Source organism: Rhamphochromis longiceps, linkage group LG11 (assembly GCF_057381845.1).
Source record: "Rhamphochromis longiceps isolate RC_006_pf linkage group LG11, R_longiceps_female_GT1.1, whole genome shotgun sequence".
Classification (NCBI taxonomy): domain Eukaryota; kingdom Metazoa; phylum Chordata; class Actinopteri; order Cichliformes; family Cichlidae; genus Rhamphochromis; species Rhamphochromis longiceps.
In genome coordinates, this window is record NC_140567.1 from 23,729,112 (window position 1) to 23,751,141 (window position 22,030).

At 40.0% G+C, this 22,030-nt stretch overlaps 1 protein-coding gene and 1 pseudogene across 5 annotated transcripts; both read left to right on the forward strand.

The window, feature by feature from the left end:
- The first annotated feature begins 2,705 nt into the window (after positions 1 to 2,705).
- arnt (aryl hydrocarbon receptor nuclear translocator) lies at positions 2,706 to 16,361 on the forward strand. Of its 5 annotated transcripts, none has more exons than XM_085423059.1 (20): positions 2,706 to 3,066; positions 3,651 to 3,744; positions 3,924 to 3,962; positions 4,052 to 4,102; positions 5,005 to 5,218; positions 6,721 to 6,934; positions 7,030 to 7,132; positions 7,228 to 7,293; positions 7,418 to 7,503; positions 7,654 to 7,730; positions 8,141 to 8,275; positions 8,386 to 8,460; positions 10,191 to 10,342; positions 10,550 to 10,675; positions 11,135 to 11,210; positions 13,452 to 13,636; positions 15,247 to 15,442; positions 15,618 to 15,813; positions 15,928 to 16,049; positions 16,142 to 16,361. In XM_085423059.1, the coding sequence occupies exons 1-20, from the start codon at positions 3,030 to 3,032 to the stop codon at positions 16,223 to 16,225; spliced, it is 2,328 nt and encodes a 775-aa protein (XP_085279185.1). In that variant the 5' UTR covers positions 2,706 to 3,029; the 3' UTR covers positions 16,226 to 16,361. The 5 variants fall into 5 exon arrangements, with proteins under 5 accessions (XP_085279185.1, XP_085279183.1, XP_085279187.1 ...); XM_085423057.1 differs by having other exon boundaries at positions 2,707 to 3,066; positions 15,615 to 15,813; XM_085423058.1 differs by having other exon boundaries at positions 2,708 to 3,066; positions 10,553 to 10,675; positions 15,615 to 15,813.
- A 4,660-nt stretch (positions 16,362 to 21,021) lies between these two features.
- On the forward strand, positions 21,022 to 21,812 carry LOC146659162 (cortexin domain-containing 1 protein pseudogene; annotated as a pseudogene).
- The last annotated feature ends 218 nt before the right edge of the window (positions 21,813 to 22,030 follow it).

A 22,030-nucleotide genomic window follows, 5' to 3' on the forward strand; every position in this document is an offset into this window, starting at 1 on the left:
TTGTGCACACAGCTCTACCCACTTAGTGTTAAAATCTTTTGTTTACAAGAGGCAGCCAATCAGAAGAAAGCTGGCTCATACCTGATTTATGGCACTGTGTTAAAAGTGTGACCTAGCCAAAAACCTCAGAAACTGCAACACATCTGTTTGGCAGTGATACGCAGTGTAAACTTAGCATGCTGTTAGCACAAGGATAAAGCATTAGTTGAACAGCATCTAATAGGCCTTAATTGTATCTAGCTTGTCCCTTATACTATTACAAATATCTAGTATTGTGCCAGATTTATTAGCTCGGTTTTACTCATGTTGACAGTGACAGTGCCCGAGTATGAACGCGAGCATCACCCGCTGCAGTGGAGATTCAGCGCAGTACTATAAACCATGCTTCAAAGGGACCTGGCAGGGAGCTAAAACCGCTTCTTTCAAGATAACCCATGATTATTCTGAACTGTGAATCATGCAAAGCTCCTCTAGCAGAGTCCCAAGAATAAAAATATGGTGCTGGAAAAGAGCATAATATGTCCCCTTTTAACTTCTGTTCATTCCTAATCCACTAAGGCTCACTTTGTACAATTCCTGCTTCCAGTAGAGTCATCTCCAGAGTTCAACAGTTCTTTGGTGTTTAGGCTATAAAAGAGCCAGAAATTAATATAAACTCCGATAGAAAACTTGAACTAACTGCTAAATAACTTTTTCCTCTCTTCTTCAGCTCAAGCAGTTTTGCATTGACGATGCCACCCACTGAAGAGCGATGACTCAATGCGAATGGGCGTTGCTCTGTTGAAATGCTGGAGTTTCATTAAGTACAGTGGAGCAGGACGGTTTCGCAATTTCAGATTTCCCGAGGTCACTGCCCAATAGTCTGGGTTCTGATTGTTAACCCGGCTGCAAATTTAAAGTGTTGATCTGAGTAAATTTTTTAAGTATCATTCTGGGTATTAAATGTGTTTACAGGTATGTTCTTTGAAACTTTTATTTTGTTTTAGTTTTTAGATGAAATCATGAAATGAGTGTTACAGAGTTTTGTTGCTCTAAAGCTTTGTATGTCAAGTGCCTTATCTGTAATGTATGGGAAGCTCTCCTTGTCTTCATGCCCTCTCCTTTTCTTTCCTGTTTCCACCTCACATCATAGATCCAACCTGCTACATGCTCTCACGTCTTCTCTTCTTTATAAAATGCCTTCCTTTCAAACTCACCCTCATTCCACTACCACGTTCTTTTTAACTAACCCCCAACCAACCAGCAGCCTCTCTTCCCCAGTGATACAGAAGAAACAGCTGTGTCCTAATTACAGTGTTATTATTATTTTTTGTCTGTTTTTTTGTTTAATGATGCCTAAGTATTGTTATTAATGGTAAAATCAAAGATCATGAATCACAATGAAACCAAGTTGAATTTGTGGTTATTTTCGCATTCATCACGGCTAATCCTAAGTAAATCAGTCCTTTTATAATAAGAGTATATTATATATACAAGGGGGTCACACTCATTTTTAATTACATCGTGGACAATATAAATTCATTTTAAGTGGGCTGGACCAGTCAAACTTTCACCTAATAATCTATATTTACACACACAAGAAAAAGCTTTGAGCATAATAAAGCTACTACAGTTAGTCCCTGAGGTAAAAAAAAAAAAAAAAGTTAGTGCAATAGACTCACTTTTACACATTAAAAATAAGTGCTGCGTTTAGAAAATCGAAGAAATCCACCACTGCTCTGTGACCAATTTGCCCAAAGATGTAAACATTTAAAGAAAATGCACCATCAGCTAACTGAACTACCTGAACTTTGTCCTATAATTTAAAAGCTTGCATTTTCTGATTATTTGCAGAAATGTTCTGTTTTTGCAGTGCAAACACTGTACAAACTAAAATGATATAATAAAATGGGTGATAAAGTCGTGCACTAGGTGGCGCTGTCACCTCATAATGACATCCTCAAGGGTTTATGCAGTTTAATATTAAGAAATTGAGACATTTTTTACTGTGCATTGTTGAGCACTGTGACTTTGCTAATGAATAAAGTAGTTGTATCCACTGCATGTATAAAACTTTATGTGCAATGGATGGTTTTAATTGTGGGGTATTGGAGCTTATGTATAACTATAACTAATCAACTTTCATTTCATTAGCAATGTATCCATATTTTACATTATTGTGTCACACATAAAACAGTAGTACCAAAGGGACTGCTCAGGTTAAGAAAGGCTGAGAAAAAGAGGAAGACTATGGAGAAGATTCGTGGATGTAGTGATGGAGGAGATGAAGATGTCTGGTAAGACAGAGTATACCTGGAAAAAGGTGAGAGGGAGGCAGATCATCTTCTGTGGTGACCCCCCTTAAGGAAGCAAAAAGAAGGACAAGTTGAAGCACTAAACAAACAATCCAACATTTAGAAACAGGTAGCAGGGTATAAACACAAAATTTATTAAATCGCCGTTTAATTCTTTGATCTAAGCATTTCTGGACTATTTCACGTCCTTCGAGTTGTAAAATTTGCCACCTTGAGGAGCAGGAGAGATGATTCCTATTCACAGCCGTGCAGTTAAAATATTGTAGGCGTTAGTGTGAACCACAAGTTTCAGTCGAACTGGTTATGCATCAAAACCCCGTCACATTTGCATCATGCACCTCTGTCTGGAAAGCGGTGGAGCTGCAGTTCCCTCTGCTGCCAGCAGGGTTTGAGGTAGTGACGTCATTGGTGTCGTTTACACGGTAGCTTTAGCCCTGCTAGCGAGAAAAACGCCATCTTAAGTTGACGGGGGGTTTAAACGGAGTGAAAACAGGGAGACAGGCACTGAGGAGGTGAACCTGTTATTTTTTTATGATTAAAATTATCTGAGTCACCCGGACTAGTGTTAGTCATGGTTTGAGGGCCTGCATAAACGCAAAAGGAAAAAGGGCGAGAAAGTGAGGAAATCAGCAAGATACTAGCTACCCATTTAGCTACCTAGCGAACAGGCAAGGGGGAGGGCCGGGGTAGTTGAGGATTTTTTTTTTTTTTCGGGTGAAGCTGAAGTTTTTGTTTATGTTATTCCACGCGGAGATGTCTTCTTCAAATGCAGGTAAGGTCAACTTTAAGCCACAGGGACGTTGTAGTCACACCCCACACTGCAGCTGTTAACCAGTTATGAGGGATTTCTTGAGCGGAGCTTTAAGCTGACACTTTCCCAATGATAGCGTGACAGCGTCGGCTAACTTAGCTCCGTAGCATGGCTAGACTTGTTATTGCACAAACATGCTAACTAGCGCACATTAACGGTTATTGTGGCTCTCCTTTCATATTTTGCACCACTAAAAGAGTTAGGCTGAAAAGCCAAATCTGAGTTGAGCAAACTGTCAAGTTGCAATAGGCTGACGCTGTTCAAATGTTTCGTTTTTAGACAATTCTGTGCACAAGATTGTATCTGTATGCTACGTGTAGCTTTGAGGTTAGCCCCGAATCGTAACGAACACGAACCAAGAGCAGATGAGGTTAATTTTCTATAATGTGGCCTTGAAATCAGACACATGTACGCTGATGTTATTTTGAGCTCCGATTACAGGCTCCTGGCGGTGGTTGAGTTTGTTTTTCAGTGCTTCAGGCATAATAGGAAATCACTTGTCATCTTGTTTATTGCGCCTCTGTGTTGCCCTGTGTTATTAATAGAGTTACAAGACCCAGATCTGGGTATGGGGGCCAGTGGGACCCAAACAAGTGGTGGGGCTGTTGTACCAAAAGGGAGCAACAAAAGACGAGCTGCGTAAGTGTGTGTGTGGGTGTGAGAGAGATACTGTTAATTTTTGTGCTGATGTATCCATATTGTGCTATGCACATTTGCTGACTGGCTGACTTTTGTTTCTGATCGTCGTGGTTGAAAATTCTGGTGGGAAAAAAATGTGTGAAACTGTGTCAGATTGTCTTGTTTCTCCTCTCTCACAGGCCAGACTTTGATGATGTTGATGGAGACAAGATAAGCAGGTATGTTTGTGTGAGTTAAGCTGGGCATCGAGGGTTTAAACTGGCTGCATTATAGTAAAAATCAATCTGGTTCTCTTCTTTCTCTTCAGGTTTGATGATGACACAGGAGGCTCCAGCAATGATAAAGAGCGCTTTGCCAGGTAGGAGGATGAATTTAGAGGAATGGACATATAGCAAGGGAATATAGCAGAACATTAATATAGATGCAGGAGCAACCCCTATGCCTGTCTCCCCACTTCAGGTTTTTTTTTTTTTTTTTTGAGGGGAGAGGTCATCTTGCACTTCTTTCGTTTCGGTAGTGACTTTGGGCCTGTTTTTTTTTTTAGTGGGTTGGTTTCATTTCCAGGTTTTTGGAAGACGATCAGAGTTTTGCAGATAAGGAAAAACTAGCCAGGTATGGCCTGTACCACTGTGGAAGGCTCCCTCTCCTGCTTGTATTCATATTGATATTGAATGCAGTGATCAAATACTTTCCTATCCTGCTGGGATACCAGCGCATTATTGTTTCAACAGCACAAAATTACCCGTATATTTTGCTGCTTTGCGTCTGTTTTGGTGCCTTCAGAATGTTTTGCTTATTTTCCCAAAGAGGCTGGTTTCCCCTTTCAACCCACCACTATTTTATGTGTCACTAACTGCTACACTGTGCAAGTTAAGGATTTTTTTCACTCCAATAACCCCTTCCTCTTCAGCAACTATCCTTTCTGTCTGTTTTGTCCCCCTCTCCCTTCTCAGGTTAACTGAAGGGTCTTTCTCTTTCGGCACTTGCTCTCTTTTATCACACAAACTGGCCTTGAAAGACCAAACTCTTTTGCTTTCTCACGTTCATTTTTTAAATTTCTTTTTAGATCATTGACTTCACATTATTGTTTGATACGTTCATTACACGTCTCACCTTCTTGCACTCCCACTTCTTCTTCCTGATTGGCATCTTTACATTGCGACATAAACTCTAAACTATACTCGTTGTCCACCCGCCCATCTGTTTCCCCCATCTCGATCCCTCCTCTCCACCTCTGTCTCATTCATTTCCTCACTCCAGGGAGAACCACAGTGAGATTGAAAGGCGGAGGCGTAATAAGATGACTGCTTACATCACAGAATTATCTGACATGGTACCCACCTGCAGTGCACTAGCGCGGAAACCAGACAAACTAACCATCCTGCGAATGGCAGTTTCTCATATGAAGTCACTTAGAGGAAGCGGCAATACCAATGCAGATGGGTCGTACAAACCTTCATTTCTCACCGACCAGGTATGAGAAACGGAAGGAAGTTCAGATTTGAAATGCCTGCTAAAATTTAAAAAACCCTTACTATTCAGGGAAGGCAATACCTGTGACTATGTGACAGTATTACTTATGTAAGAGTTGTTAATATAAAGGTTTCACAGTCACAGTTAACCTCACACTGTGTAACACTGAAATCAATAGAAGTAAAGGATACTGAAAGTAACACCTTTTTAAACATGCTTGTTTTCTCACGTTGTGGCTGTTGGTTAGCTTTTACTTTCAGTAACTTTCCTTATTAGGTAGTCGGTAAAGTTTAAATTAGTAATGTCAAAGGTTATGTTCATTTTTATTTTAACCATCGTTCATTTAGACACTTGTTTAATTTGTTAATTGTTCAAAAACCCAACTATTAATATGCCTTGTGTTCAAGTGAGCCGTGTACACTTGTATATTATGCAGAACTTGTGTGTGTTGTGTATGTATCTGTTACATTGTAAAGCTTAGTTGCATGCTGCATCAGCTTCCACACTGCTGTCAGTGGTAGAATCGGATTTGATTGGCTGTCGGTTGAAAAGTAAAACTTTTGTCACCTCTGCGCTGCAAGCAAACCAACAGACTCACAATACTGTTTTGCAGTGCATTATGTCATCTCATCAAAGGTGAATTAGAAATATGAAAGTTCACATCTGAAATGCATGCAAGTGATGAAACTAGGGATGTGCACAATTAGATGACTAGATGTTTAAATATTGCTGATATCATTATAGTTGAAGAAATGATTTCAAGAGTTGTGTGGTGTTTTATTTAAGTTTTCTGAATTTGGTGGGCTTACCAACCCGGAGAGTGGGACTAGAAATCTGACCCTGAACCACTGAAAAAGCATGGCATTAATACTGATATGCAAGGGGATAGGAAGACACAACAATCAGTGGGGTTTAAGATTTACATGTAAAGGTTAAACAGAGACAGAAACATCAAAGGTTTGGAATACAACAATGGGGTGACAAGATGAAAGACTAAGATATATACACGTGAAACAAATGGCTGATATTATCTGAGGGACAAACGCTCCAGGGGTTAGGCAGCTGTGTTCTGGTTGCAGGGCTCATATCCAGCAGCAGTAATTTTTCACCTGAATGTGACACAAGTCAAGATTTTTCAGTATTTTTCAAGCAACAAAAAGTAAAACAGAAGTGCAAGCCAATCATGGTTTGATAGTTTCTGATGGCTTTAAAATGCGTATATAGTGGTAGTATGAACATTGTTTAACCTCATCCACTAGATTTCTGCTCAACAGTTTCTCTTGCCTTATGTTTTCTTACTTGTAAACTTATTGGCTGTAAATGCGTAAATGAAACCATCAGATTTCTACTCTACCAAGCCAATAGCCAGGTAGCCAATGTTTCTATATACTCTTCCCATAGAAATGTTTACACTTCTAACACTTTTCTGCATTTTTACAAATACTTTAGATTGATACCTCCACAACTGATCTTTGACCTTCACTGCTCACTGTCTGTCTGTAGGAGCTTAAGCATCTTATTCTGGAGGCTGCTGATGGCTTCCTGTTTGTGGTGTCATGCGAGACGGGGCGCATTGTTTATGTCTCTGACTCCCTGACCCCGGTCCTCAACCAGTCACAGTCTGACTGGCTCGGATCCTCCCTGTATGATCAGCTCCACCCAGACGACAAAGACAAGCTTCAGGAGCAGCTCTCCACTGCAGAGAATAACAACACAGGTATAAACACATTCTAGGAGCAGTTTCACAGTCATGAGGGAACATGTGTGTTTCATTTTGTGAGCACAGTTCAGTGTTGTCTTTGTCCTCAAAAGGGAGGATGTTGGACTTAAAGACAGGAACAGTGAAGAAGGAAAGTCAGCAGTCATCAGCGAGGATGAGTATGGGAGCTCGTCGATCATTCATCTGCAGAATGAGGTGATTAACAGTTAATAATATAGTTTATGATTGTATTGAAATGTGTAGCAGAATGCACAGTTTCATGTGGTGTGTTGGACTGTTTGTGTTTGCAGGTGTGGCACGTGTCCAGTGGAACCAATGTCAATGAACAGACTGCATTTTCTTAGGAACAGAAACAGGTGACCAAAAACAAAAAGATCTTCTTTTACAATCTTATTGAACTTACTGTGCAGAGAACAAGCATACCTAACATATACCAGCTGTAAATTCTTATTTTCATTGTCTTTACTTCTTCAACCTAAGAAATGGTTTGGGTGCAGCCAAGGAAGGGGAACCACAGTATGTAGTGGTGCACTGCACAGGATACATCAAGTCCTGGCCCCCTGCAGGTAAAACTAGTCCTTCTCAGTCTTTAGATACATGAGCATCTGTTATATTTGCTTACTTATATGCAGAAGACCTCTTTACAATGCTTAAAAGCACAGAGCTAGATTGAAAAAAAAACTTTAATCCTTTATATTTTGTCTTTTGTCTTTCAGGAGTATCATTAACAGATGATGAAGCAGACAATACTCAGGGGAGTCGCTACTGTCTAGTTGCTATTGGGAGATTGCAGGTACAGTGGATGTCTTGTGGTCCCATGTCTTTTGCTGTGAGGTCAAGTAAACGGGCAAATGTTTCGTTGATATCAAAGTGCAGTAACCTTTGATCCTCAAATCATCAGAACATAAATAAAATTAACTGTGCGAGTGGTGGAAGATAGATTTATGAGGTGGAAAAAGCTGCATTTTATTTTTTTATTAGTGTGTTATCTGAAGGTGATTTTGCACTAGTTAGTTGAAGTCATTGTGAAACACTGATATAATTAAGAACTTCTGCGTTTTGTTCTGTTCTTGCTAGAACAAAAACTGATCTGAAACTGAAAATGTAAAAAATCTAATCTTACTCATGCTCATTGCAACTTTGACATTATCTAAGTTTTTGTGTCTGGGTTTTTATTGCCTTTTATTTTTGACTCTTCTGCAGGTTACTTGTTGTCCTGGTGACACAGATGTGAACAGTATCAGTGTTCCTGTGGAGTTCATCTCCCGACACAACTGTCAGGGCATGTTCACTTTTGTAGATCATCGCTGCTTGCCCGCTATCGGATATCAACCCCAGGTGAACATAGCTGGCTAAAGTGCCAGGGTTACATTGCATTTCCTCTGAAAGTCTTTATCAGAAGTTAGTTTTCATGTCCTGTAGAGTAACCACATTTTCTTTTGTTGCAGGATTTATTGGGGAAGAGTATCCTAGACTTCGCCCACCCTGAAGACCAGGGCTTACTAAGAGACAGCTTTCAACAGGTGAATTAAAAACTCTATTAATATATTTGTGGTTGCATTGATCCACCATTTTCCAATTCAAATATGAAACACACTTTGCCTTTGGGTGTCTGCTCATACAGAATACCAGCTCAATGGGGTATCACTGTTAGATTTATAAACTGTACTCCTGACTTTGAGAAGGAGATTGGGAATCATATTATGTTAGATGGGTGAAAAAGGGTGTTACACCAAGAACCTGGCTGTAATTGCTTTGTCACTAGCAGATTGTCGTGGTTGCCCCTAGTTTGCATGGAGGACAGTTTTGCCACCACAGTGTTTGCAAACATCTTGGTGTTTTCCATGCACACCACTATTAGTCTAGCTATTGCAGCCTGCTAGTGACCAAAATAATTGCAAGGAGGTTGTCCGTGCAATGATGTATACCTCTTTACAACCAATTTCACTCAAGCTGTAACAAGCAATCACTTGTCAACCAGTCAAGGAATACATATTTTTTTCCCTTCAGCTACCAGTGGCTGCTACGTGGTTGCCATCTTCAGTGCAGTGTCAGTCATTCATTTGCTGAATTCTGTTGTCACTGCTTGTTTTTTCCCTTTCCCTACTTTCACCTGCTCTCTCCCTCTCTCTCTCGCACACACACACACGCACACATGCACACACACACTTCACGTTTGGCTTGCCATTAAAAGTGTCGTAATTTCAATGGATCTGATGACAGCTCCTTAGCGAGAAAGAAAAAGAGCTGCAGTCTGAGGCTTTCAGCTGTGTTTAGTCACGCTAATACAGTTTGTAGTTAAGTAAAAAAAACAAAACTTTTTTAACCACATAAAGAAAAGCTGCACCTGGACTTTCATCATGGAAGTGGACATGATGAATGTCTACATGAGGCTGAGGAATAGCTTAACAATAATTCTTTGTAATGCCAAATGGTTTGATAATGTTGTTTATTTTCAGATTTGTGGTGTGAATAAATGGCTACGGTTCTGTTGCATACTGGTTTAGATATTTGCTTGGCAAGCAAAAGGTTGCTGGTTTAATTCCAGCTGGAGACACAGATACCTTTGGGTTTACATCAGGAAAGCAATCCGGCGTAAAACTGTACAAATCAAAAGTCACTAATGAGGCTAATAAAAGTATCTTATAGTATAAATGAACTGCTATCAGCATGATCTTGAGCAACAGAAAACTTCATAGAACTTTTAGCCCTGTCCAAAACCACTTGGATGTTAACTTTAAATAGTTGGATCCTTGTTTTCTTTTGTTGTATATGAGAAACACAGGTTATTTAACCTGGATGATGTTTGAGAGAGATTTCTCTTGAAAGTTTATTTGCATTTTGGTAATTTATTTCCTTAACTACATAAATTTTAATTTACATGTCTGTGTGTGGATGACAGAGGCTCAAAATGGGGGAAAGCATTGCTGCAAGAGCAATGTAGCAAAAATGGAAGATAAGATCTCAGAACATTCAAAGTTAATGGTGCAAAGTCAGACTAAAACTGAAACTGACCATACAAGTATAAACTGTCCATTTTCCACTGAAGAGCACTTGTCTGATTGTATTTGCTGCAAGAGAAAATGTTCTTTCTGCAACACCAGATTCAGCAGTAGACACTGTTGTCCCATTACCTTTGTAACCCGATATCTTCCAGTCACTCAGTTTCTATGTGTGCATGCAATCCTCCGCTCATTGCTTATGAAAACACCACAGTATGAATGTTTGGCTTGTTGGATGTGTGTGTCCACAGGTGGTTAAGCTGAAGGGTCAGGTTCTGTCAGTGATGTTTCGATTTCGCACCAAGTCGAGAGAATTTATCTGGATGCGAACCAGCTCCTTCACTTTCCAGAACCCGTTCTCGGAGGAGATCGAGTACATCATCTGCACCAATGTCAATGTCAAGTGAGTCAAGCAGACATGATTACACAATCAGATCCAGCAAAGAACGAAAGCATTGATGTTTTTCACCGTGTCTGTGAGACATTCCTCTGTGTGAATGCTTACAGTTCCTCTTACATCCACAACTACCACAGCCGCTTTTAATAAACCACAGACTCATCACTCTCTCCCAATACTTCTCCTCTGCACCCACCAATGATTGTGGGGCAGTAGAAACTCAGCTCAGGACCCCCTCACTCCCATCTCCTCCCCTGGGGCTTCGATGCCCCCTTCCCTGGGTCAGAGCAGCCCAAGTGGTCCTCCTGTAGTGCTCAGTCCGGGCCAGATGGCCACCAGGTGAGACCAGACCTGACCTCCCTATCCTCTCCCTGCTTGGGAGAACAGGGGCTGCTTCTTCATGGGAGACTTCTGCTGTTTCTAGCAAACTATAGTTCTTCTGTTTTTGTTTTTTTTGTGTTTTTCCCACTCTGGGTGATTCTTCCTTTCTTCATTTCTGTAGTAATGGAATAGAAGTGGTAAAATGGAGCATGTCTTATTTTATTATTCTGAGTATTAAATATACTTTAAAGAGGTGAGCTTTTGGCATAGGTGGTGTGGCATGTTAGCTGTATGTACTCTCACATTCTTCTCCTGACACCTTTTGTGTTCCCACGGTGGTTGACGGTGGTGGGCTGAGTGCTAGTTTGTCAGCAGGTGTTTGGGATTTCTAATGCAACAGTTAAGAGCATGGGTTTGTGGAAGTTATGGTATATTAGGCCAACTTCAAATAACAAACCCTCTCTTCTACTTTTTCAGACAGCTACAACAACAGCAGGCTGACCTGGAAGGACGAGATGGTCCATATGAACCAGGATCAATGACCCACCCACAGGTCAGGGAACACGACTGTACCACTTGACTGAAGCATACACATTTCCTGTTTCTTTTGAGTTTCTTTTTATAGAAACAGTGGCAGGATGTAGATTGTTTGCTTTCCAGGAAAGCACATCCGGATGTTGGTAGAATCATCACAACTTCCTTACAACTGCCTGCTATTCTTGCTTGAGTCAACTGCAGTGCTTTCTGCTGTAGCACTTAGTCATTTTCAGCAGAAATTTTTTTTTAATCATGACTCATGTGAATTGTGCAGATATGTTACAGAGAAAATATTGAGGGCAGTGGGAGAATATCAACTTCTCAAATGAAATGGTGTAGGTCTGAGCACAGTTTTGTGCTGCATTCTTTGTTGTTGTTGTTTTTTGAGAAGCTACAAGGATGTTTGTTTGCATTTATCTTGAGCTTTAACCTCCTAGTTGCAAAAAGACAGCAGTGAGCAGGACAGTGCCATAGATAGTCCAGCAAAACATAGCTGGACAAGTTGATTGGTGAAAACCGCATCAACAATTTCACCTGTGAAACTATATGTGGAACGTGACATTAAAGTAAAAGTCAAATTCCTTCATCTAACCAACGGTGTGATAAGAAAATGTTTTGCAGCTGCTTCCATCCACTGCCATCTGGTTTTCAAAACAAGAGCACAACTGACTCAATAATAAGCAAACGTCAAAGCTGTCTGTAGGCAGATCACCTGCTATATCTGTAAATTTGGAAGGTTTTCTTGTAAAGTTTGCCATTCTAGCTGTGATACCTGCAGCATGTAGGAGTGAGTTTGAAGAGAGGCACAGCATTTAGTCTGCTACATCTAATATATTTTTCCGATAAAGAAAATATTTATTTATCCCATATTTACGATTAGTCTTTTAAGTGTTTATATTTGCTTGTGCTGTTCTTGGACTTACGACAGCCATCATCAGCTAGCCACCTATATAAGCAGCACATCAGCATGTGGTGATGGGCGTGTAGTTTCTATATGTCTCAGTAAGTTTGTGCGTATTTTCAGTGTCTGACAAGTGGAAATAATTGATCACAGAAACCATTAAGAATTGCATTGATAGTAAACCTCGGGACATTCTTATTAGATGGGCTACATCATAAAACACCAGTGGCAGAAATCACCCAAAAAGCGCTGGATTTTCTGTATACGCCAAACAAAAGCTTTGCACTTTTTCTTTTTTTTTCTAAGCCATTTCTAAACCAGGGAGTGTTGTCTAATTGACATGTGAGATATGAGGAAGTTTGCTGCTCTTTACAGTGCAGTTTCCTTATTTTTTCATTAGCAATTCATACCTCTGTTTATACATTAGATCAGTTTTCATTCAAACTCACAACTAAAAGGAATTAATTTAGTTATCATGTAACCTCTTAATCTTTGGTTATGAAAACGGCAATAGGTAAAACATAACACAATTTATGAATCAGAAATAAGGTGAACTACAAGCAAGATAGCCAATGGTGGTAAAGTAAAGCAACTATTAGCAATAAACTGGATTCCAACTCTGGGTCCCTCATAACTTTTAGGCTTTTCAGTCAATTTAGTGCCAAAGCTGTGAAAGCTAAACTGACTGCAGGATAGAAAAATGGCGCAGCAGATGCACAATTGCAATTAGAAGTAAAGTATCCACAGGGAGCAGCGAGAACATGTCAATATTTGCTTATTCTTAGATCTGACCAAATGGTGGAAGCAGTGGCGTCAGTTAAACTGTAACTGCCATGGAAAGCTGCCAGTAGCGGTTACTAGGGCAACAGAGTATTCACAACCGACAGTGGTACACACAAATGTTTATTAGATGGTCCACGTTCACAAGCAGCTGTTTTTGTGCTGGCAGCAGCAGTTTTTACATCACCCTCAGTGTGCAGTTTTACAGACTTGCAGACTTGCAGCACGGGCCAGTCGTTCACCTCACTTACTGAACATGTGTAGATTAACAACATATGAACATATAAAAGAAAAACAGTTCAGTCATAACATTTTAGTTGGTTTTACTGATACCGTTTGTATTGTGTGGGACATTTTTGCTAGTTTTAATGTCCTTAATGTTTTTTGTTGTCCTCATGCTACTGTGAACAGAGGCTGGTCTGTTACAAACCAGACCTTTAACTTGCCCAGCACTGCAGGCATCAGTTATTTTCATTATTGATCACCAGAATGTTTACAGTTTATGTTTTGAGCCTGCTCTTCTTTAGTGTAACTCTAGACTCACGCCTTTTTTTCTTTTTTTTGGGTTGGCTTCAGATGCAGCCAGTCACTGCAGCAGGGCCGGACCACAGCAAGAGCATTGAGAAACCAGAACTCTACCCTTCGCTTTTCCAAGGGCAAGATCAGACCAAAGGCCTTCCTTCCTCCACCCCTACTCCATCCACCCAGATCTACGCCCCAAACAACAACTTTGCTGCTGGTCGTTCCAGCGATGCATACAGGTAGCAAGTGTTCTGTGTCCGTATGTGTACCTTAGTCATTGTGAGGGCTGCTCAGTGTTTGTGTGCTGTTGCTTGTGAATATATTTACTCTTAGACATTTAATTTCAGTTACTTAGAAGTGCATAGCTATTTCCCCCATAAACAAGCACTTTTGTAGCTTCGTTTAGTTGATATAGGACTAAATTAGGTTTTATTATCACCTTGGGATGATGTAAAGTTAATGCTGTGAACCTTACTGTAGTAAAAATTTAGAAATGTTTATTATCTACCAACTGGAGGCAAGGAGAAAAACTCCCAGTTACTAAGTTGTAAATCTTCCACTGTGTCTGGAAATCGGGTAATAAAAGCTTTAAGTTGATGCAGAAGATGCCTGGCAAAGATTATAGGTCCCTTCAAAATCTGCTCTTCAAAGCACAGACTGAAGTAGCTATACTCCCTGTTCTCCTGACTTTAAAATTTGCTATACTTTTTTGTTGTTGTTGTTGTAAATGTTTGTCATGTCTTATTTAGTAGATTTCCAATCACATTGAATCAATCATAACATAAAAGATAACTTGTATATCATGTCCTAACAAAGTACTGTGTGTGGCCTTAGAAGCGGGTCAGCACGAATACAGCACCTGCAACAGCAAGACCGAACTGAACTACAATCAGAAAGTCAGATGATGGAATACCATTAAAAGCTTTTCTAACATTTTTAGTTTCATCCCATCATCAAATTAGCAAAATTACCTTTAGTGCAACTCCGTTATCACTCATTGTATTCCCGAGAGTTGGGAGTGTCATAAACAGTAAAAGGAATGCTTATGACCGGCAGTAGATGCAAGAAGATGTCACTAATGCGTCTTTTCCCTTTGCACCTACTCGACTCTTCTCTTCTCCGTTTTAGTCGTTTTCCAATACAGTTGAGTACCACATTACAATTGTGGTTGTTATAGCAAGGGAACCTGAAAGTCCTGTCATGTCATTCATATGAGACGCAACACAACAATGGACGGCATGGAGGCAATGGTATAAATGCTGCTCGGTCTGTGGCTTTTTGTCAGTCTCCGGGTAAAAGAAGAGAGCCAAAAAGCATGTGTGGCCATGTCCCTCGCTGCTGGTTGTTTTGTTTTTTGTTTTTTTAAATGCCCAGTTTTATTCTTGTTCCACTCTCATGCCCCATCCAATGGCATCATACCTGGTACCGGATACTACCCCCTAATGGAAAAAAAATCCTAAAAATCAATTGGAATTATATCGAGCCAAGCAGGTGCTAGTGGAAAAGAGCCTTAACAGCAACCTCTGTGGTTAGCACGCCTTCTTATAATGTTTGCCACTAACCTTTGCAGACTCTCAGCAAATACGTTTTCTTTCCCTTTTAGAAGCTTTTAAAAAAATTGTTTGCCAAATCCAACACTGGCAAAAAGTGGAAATGAAGCAGTGAAATGTTGACATGCAGTGATGTTGTCAGGAATTATTGTCCATCAAATGTATTTCCATCACAATATTGGCGAGACAATGCCACCAAAACACTTACACATCTGAAACCTGTCTCCACAGAGATTATGACAGAATGTTGGGCTCTGATCTGATTTTATCCCTATGCATGTTGTCACTTTTCTCCATAGACCAGTCAATATGAATCCACAGATACCGCAGCCCACCCACTCAGCCTCAGCAGGACAGATCTTGGCTCAGATTTCTCGTCAGAACGTAGCCCCACAGCAAGTTAACCAATCCAGTACGACAAGCCCCCTCCATGGAGGCCCAACAGGCGGGTGGCCTGGGGCTGGACCTGCAGCCAGACCGCAATTTAATAACCAGGTAAACTAGTATAACCAAATTGTGTGATTGTGTTTGATGGCATTTTTAGTCATTTTATATTCACAAAAAAAGACACTATAAGGAATATGTTTACATGCCTGCTTGGTTATTGATCACATCATACTACCTAAGGGCTAGTAAATTAAGAAATCTCTGTTACTTTTCTACCCAGCAGGTGGCTCCCCAGGCGGCAAAGACCATGTCGCCACAATTTACTCCCATGGGAGGGTTTGTAGGCGGCCCTACCAACACTTTTGGCCAGATGCCAACAGGTGCTGCTCCCATGCCTACAGGTGCTGCTCCCACCGCCACCAGCGGCACAAACTACTCGCAAATGAATGCTCGTGCAAGCCTCAACAACAACGGTTTTGGTAGGTTGTGTGTATATTGTGTGTGGGGTTTTTTCTTCTTCTTTTTTTCGTCTTCTTCTTTGTCGTTAGTTGTACTGGTCTGTAGTCTCAATCTCTTCTGCACTCCTGTCCCAGATGGCTCTCAGTCTGGGGCACAGTTCCCTCCTCGAGCAGCAGAGGCAGTGTGGCCCCAGTGGCAAGGCCAGCAGCATTCACAGAGTAATTCAGAGCAGGGCAACCAGCAAGACATCTTTCCTGTGAGTGACACAAGCTCATTCAGTTTTAGATGTTGTTTTACTTTTCTATTCTATGTCACATTAAATAAATCTGTTTCTTTTATTTGACTCAGGATGTGTTGTCTATGTTGGACCAGCCTGCCAACTTCAGCAACGAGGACTTTGAGATTCCTATGTACACGCCATTTAACGAGTGACCTGGAAATACTTCTGTCGTCTTGCCTAAATCACGGTTTCTTATATTTAGCTCTTCTCCTCGTCTGTTCTTTCTGCTCTTCCCCTTCTTTGCATGGCTTCAACTGCACAGCTACAAGACAGTTAAGGATGGAGGGATAAAGTTGAATGCAGGGAAATGGGAGAAAAATCAAGAATTTGCTACTGACTAAAAGATTATTTTAACAATATACCGCCATTGTAAGAGAATTTTCTAGCTAGCACTGCCCAAAGCTCAACAACCCATGTTGTAGATATGTGATATACAGTATATATGTTCATATATATATATATATAAAAAATATATATATAAATATAAAAACGCACAATCCCACAACCACACTTGAATAGACTGCACAAAACACCCTCCTAACTCTGGTAAATGGAAATGAAAACGGAAGTAAGCACACACTTGCACACAAAGGCCTTTTATTCTAATATATTCATGTTTTTCTCAGGCATTTTTTAAGAGTGTGTTTTGCTGTTTTAGCCTTTGGCATGTAGACTAATCACTCCAGTCACTGATTTAAACTCTTGGGAAATTGCAGGGATATACAGCTTTGGTGATTTTATTAATTTTTTTTCCCTTTTTTTTTTCTCCTTTCTTTCTCAATTCTCAGCTGTTGCACGCTAACCACACTCTGTTTCCTATCCACAGCATGTCTCTGCATGACTGAACTGTCCATAGCACAGATTTTTATCAAGTAGTTTTCCATGTACAAAGGTGGCCTCCCCTGTGAATTCATTTGTTTTCCCCCTTTTTGTGAAACATGCAAGCATTTTTTTTTTGTGATGTACTTCAACACACCTTAAAATGACTTATATACATTTTCTTTTCCTATAAGGTGTCCATTTGAAATGTAAACAATCTATTTTTTGTTGCATACATAGACATAAATACAATATACATGTGTTAATGTTTGTAAAATGGATGCATACAGTATCATAATCAACTCAAGCTTATTGGGTTTCTGCCTTGCTTAATTTGCTTCTTTCTGCTACCCTGATTACCCTTTAATTACAGGCTTTTGTACGTATTTTATAAGAGAAATATTAAATAAAAAAAAATCACACAGCAATAATTAACAAGCAGGAATTGTGTAATTTTCAAGCCATTCTTTATCATTGTTATAAATGTTTCCTCTAAATGTTTTGAAATGGAGACGTGTGACTTTTTTTTTTTTTTTTTTATTTTTTTTATTGAAATGTCTCCAAAGTATTATATTGTTTGAACTCTTGATCTATCCATTAACCGTTCTCTGACTGGTATTTTACTAATGGTTTAATCAGGGTATTCAGGATTAAAATGGAATCAACAGAGACAAAACTGGTATGATATTCAGTGAGAATGTCCATGTATGTGTATTTTTTTAACAGTGTTTTGTCCTGTCCTGTTGTTTGTTAGACTTGGACTGAGTCTGTTTTTTGGCGATTTTGCATTCTAGCAGAATGTCTCACAATGAACGGCTGTGCTTCTAAGATGATTTAAGTTTTAAGATGTGGAGTTTAAAGTTGACCCCTGATGTTATCTTCTCTTTTCTGTGTGTAGCATACACACATTCATGATAACAGATTATGTCAATGTATGTAAACTCATGTAGATAACGCCCAGGCTTCATCTTCCAGAGGATGCTATGCTGTTGGTGACTGTGTTGTCTTCGTTATTGATGAAAATCTCATTGGTTACTCTGTATCCAGTTTTGTTTCTTTCTTTTTCTTCCCTCACTCATAGAAACACACATATATAAATATACTGTAGAGGTATATGAAATTTTAAATGAGAGAGATATGTTTTGGTTTTTGTATTAAATTGTTACAATGTCCAAAATGAAAGTGTTTTATTGTACTGGGTTTGGATTTTATTATGTTTTTCACTTTACTAAAGTGACTTATCCTTATTCATAGTTCAGTATAATCTTTATTTTATATAAGTTCACTGCATGAGATAAGCTCTCTCTTGCTTAATTTTTTGTTAATTAGCAGTATTTTCTTATTATAAAAAGATATACTGTAGTAAATTTTGCATCTGTGTACTGCCACAGTCAATGTTAAATGTATTATTCAGGATTGTGCAGACTCAAGTTTGCATTTGCAGGCATTTTAATTGCACGAGCAAACCATAATTTTAACTTGGTGGATTGTTTTAGTATTTTAATGTGATGAAATTCATTTGCAGTCTTTGAAGATGCTAACTAGCCTTCAGGTGCTGCTTTTTTGTGGGTCTCTCTGCCTTTAGCTTTGAGTTCAGTAACTAAAAGCTACTGTGTTAGGTTGAGATCAGGTGACTGACTTGGCCTTTGAAGAATATCTAATTTCTTTGTTTTGAGAATCTCTTGGGTTCCTTTTGCAGTTTTCTTTGAGTCATTTTACCTGTGCAATGCTGTCTGTTCAGTTTTGCAGCATTTGGATGAGTCCGAGCAGCACTTCAGAATTCATCTTTCCACTTCCATCAGCAGTCACATCATCAATAAACACGTATGTGGCCCGATTCTGTCTATCCACAATGCCAGATAGGACACACCTTGATTTCCCATTTTTTGACCAGGATGTCTTTATAAATATTTATCACTGCTTTCTTTAATCTGTGCAATTAATTAATTTTATCAGATGTGCTCAAAACTCCAGGAAAAGCCTTTAGTTGATGTAAAATGTTTCTACAAGAGTACTACTAAAATATTTTTCCCATATTGGCTTCTCTTTATTGGCTCCCTGTTAAACCCATGACATTTAAAATATTTCTCCTCGCATACAAGGTTTTGAATAATCAGCCCCATCTTATCCTAATGACCTCATAGTACCGTATCACTCCTTTAGAGCACTTCACTCTAAGACTGCAGGCCTACTACAAGTAGAATATTTTCCTAGAATATTTAAAAGTAGAATGGGAGTCAGAGCCTTCAGCTTTCAGGACCCTCTTCTGTGGAACCAGCTCCCAGTTTGGATTTGGGAGACAGCGTCTACTTTTAAGATCAGGCTTAAAACGTTACTTTTTGATAAAGCATATAGTTGGGACTAGATCAGGTAGTACTTCTTCGCTCACCTCATTCTTCAACCACTGTGTTTATACATCAGTCTGCATTTAGTTATCATTAATCTCATGCTGTCATCCACAGCATGTCTTTATGTTGTCTTCCTTCCCTCACCTGAAACTGGTCAAGGCAGATGGCCGCCCCTCCCTGAGCCTGGTTCTGCTGGATGTTTCTTCCTGTTAAAAGGGAGTTTTTCCTTCCCACTTTCACCAAGTGCATGCTCATCTGATGGTGGGGATCGTCTCTGTTTTCTCTGTATTACTGTAGGGTCTTTAACTTACAATATAACATGCCTATAACATTCCTTCTTTTTAACCAGATGATGCTGATTTGGCCACTCCTAAAGTTTTTGCTGTCTCTCAGGTAGGTTTATTTGGGGTTTTCAGCCTCTTGTTATCCTTCATTTGCACCCACATCTAGTAGTGTCTGTAGCTCAGAAGGTCATTTATTAGTCGGCCTGAGGTTGGTTGGTGGTTCAGTCCAGGTGTGCATGCCAAAGTATTCCTGAGCAAGATACTGAAACCCAACTTGCGGTACAATGGGTGCATTGGAGTGTGCTTGTTAGCTAGAAATCACCTACTTAGGTAGGGGAAAAAGTGCTTTTATGAATAGGTGAATGAGGCATGTTGTATAAAACACTTGCTCAAGTGCTTGAGTAGAAAGGTGCCATATAAGAACCATTTTCCATTTCTTTAAACCTCATATTGAGGGTTATTGTAAAAAGCAACCAAATGCAAGATCATCACTTTGATCTTTCTATCTGCTTCATTTGTCATGGAAACAGGCCTCACCTGATCATGAAACTGTGTATCAGTCAGTTATCCAATTACTTTTGAGCCTCTGAAAATGGGGGATTGTGTATAAAAAGGACTGTAATTCCAAAATATTTAATGTAATGCTATTTCATTTGTTGATGTCTGCAAGTACATCACTTGATTTAAAATGTACCGTGATGCTGCACAGAGGCAAAAGTACTATGTGACTGTCCAAATAATCCCGGGGGTTACTGTATTTCCACAGTTTATGGCATTGGTCTATTCACACAGCAGTCCCTGTTGTAGTTACATCCATCCTTGCTTGAGCTTCCTTTAAACAATTTTGTGTTCGTATTTGCAGGAAAAACAAAAACCACGTTTGCCCGGATTGTATCCCGTTTCTTTCGCCTTTCTGTTTATGAGTGAAGACTGAGATATCTGCAGGTATCTCCTGGGATCAGTTTCCACCTTCGTCCTTCCCTCCTCTCTTTCACAGGCTGGGGGTGAAAACGGATGGTAGCAATGCTACAACTCTTCTAAGAGAGGTTTACTGTGTCACCTCTTCAGTCTTTGGGTTGCACTTGAGTGACAGCATGTGCTGTAAATCTTGTTTTTCCAGTATCGTTTCAACAAATTCACCTCCTCATCAGACTTTTTAGTTGGATTCGCTGCTATTTACGTAGAGTCACTTTACTCGTTGTGTGTTTGTGTGTCTGTTAGTGGCATCAGAATACAAGCAATCTGCATTTTTTTTGGTCAGGATCAAATTCCAAACCCTCTCAAGTGGATTGCCACTAAGGCATCATATCCTCTTTCTCCTCCTCAACCCTTTTTTCCCTCCCTTTTCTTGACCATCTTGACCATCTTGTGCTCTCATCTTTCTGCCTCTTTCAGGCCATAAAGTGGCCCAAACGTCATGCTGCTGTGCAGGGGCACGTGGCACAGCAGATTGGAGGATTTCAATCTGCTCACTTCACTTGAGCAAGATTAAAAGAAAACAAAACAAAACTGTGTACAGCCACAATTTCTTCCTTGTTGTCATCTATCTACACCTTGCGCTGAGAACTGAGATCCTACGCGGGTGTAATCTCCTGTAAAGGCCTCATGTCCTAAAGAGATGCCTGGGTGTCCTAATCTCAGGAACGGCCTGATTGTTACCAAACTCCTTATTAACTATGCATAGAGGACACGGTAGCCAAATGGAGCTCCGTGTGTCCATCAGTAAATCTTATCTTCGGGACAAGGACGTTAGGTGTCAGCGCAGAGAGGAAAATCAGCCAAGACAGAAGAAGAGTTGGATGATACGTGACGAACTGAAGGAGGCACTTTTATCGAAGCCAACAGATGAGAAGAGAACTGTGAAGCAGATAAACTTTGGATTTATTTGGATATTTCAACATGGACCCTCCAGCCCTCCCTGTGGCCAGGCTGGATGTGGATGTAGATCTCGGGTTTGCCCTCTTCTTCTTCTTCCTCCTCTGCTTTTTCTTGTTGGTGACCATCATCCGCTGTGCTCAGATGGTGCTGGACCCTTACAGCGCAATCTCTGAAACGACATACCAGGAGGAGGAAACGGAGGAGTGATGGAGACCAGAGACCAGTTCAAGCTGTACAGATGGGATAACAGAAATAAAATCCTACATGCCACAGAATATTTTCAGGCATTTTTTGTGAATGAGTGAGGGGGCTGAGCGGTTTGAGACCCTCTTTGAACTTTTATAAAGCTTCTACCCTACGGCAGCAGGATAGACTTATGCCAACAGCATCTGCACCTTCTAATCATGTAAGCGTCCATCTAAAATGTAGAACATGTTTCATAATGTGATTTGTTGAAACATGCATTAGTGCCCCACATGTTTCTGTAAATATCTCATAGCTTTTTAATGCTAGGACAAATTATGAGGGGGAAAAACAGTTCAATAAGTCTCGGGTGATTCTTAAGAATGAAGTGGAATCTGTTCATTGTACCAGAAAGTACACTGTGAAAAGCTGCTTAATTGCAACA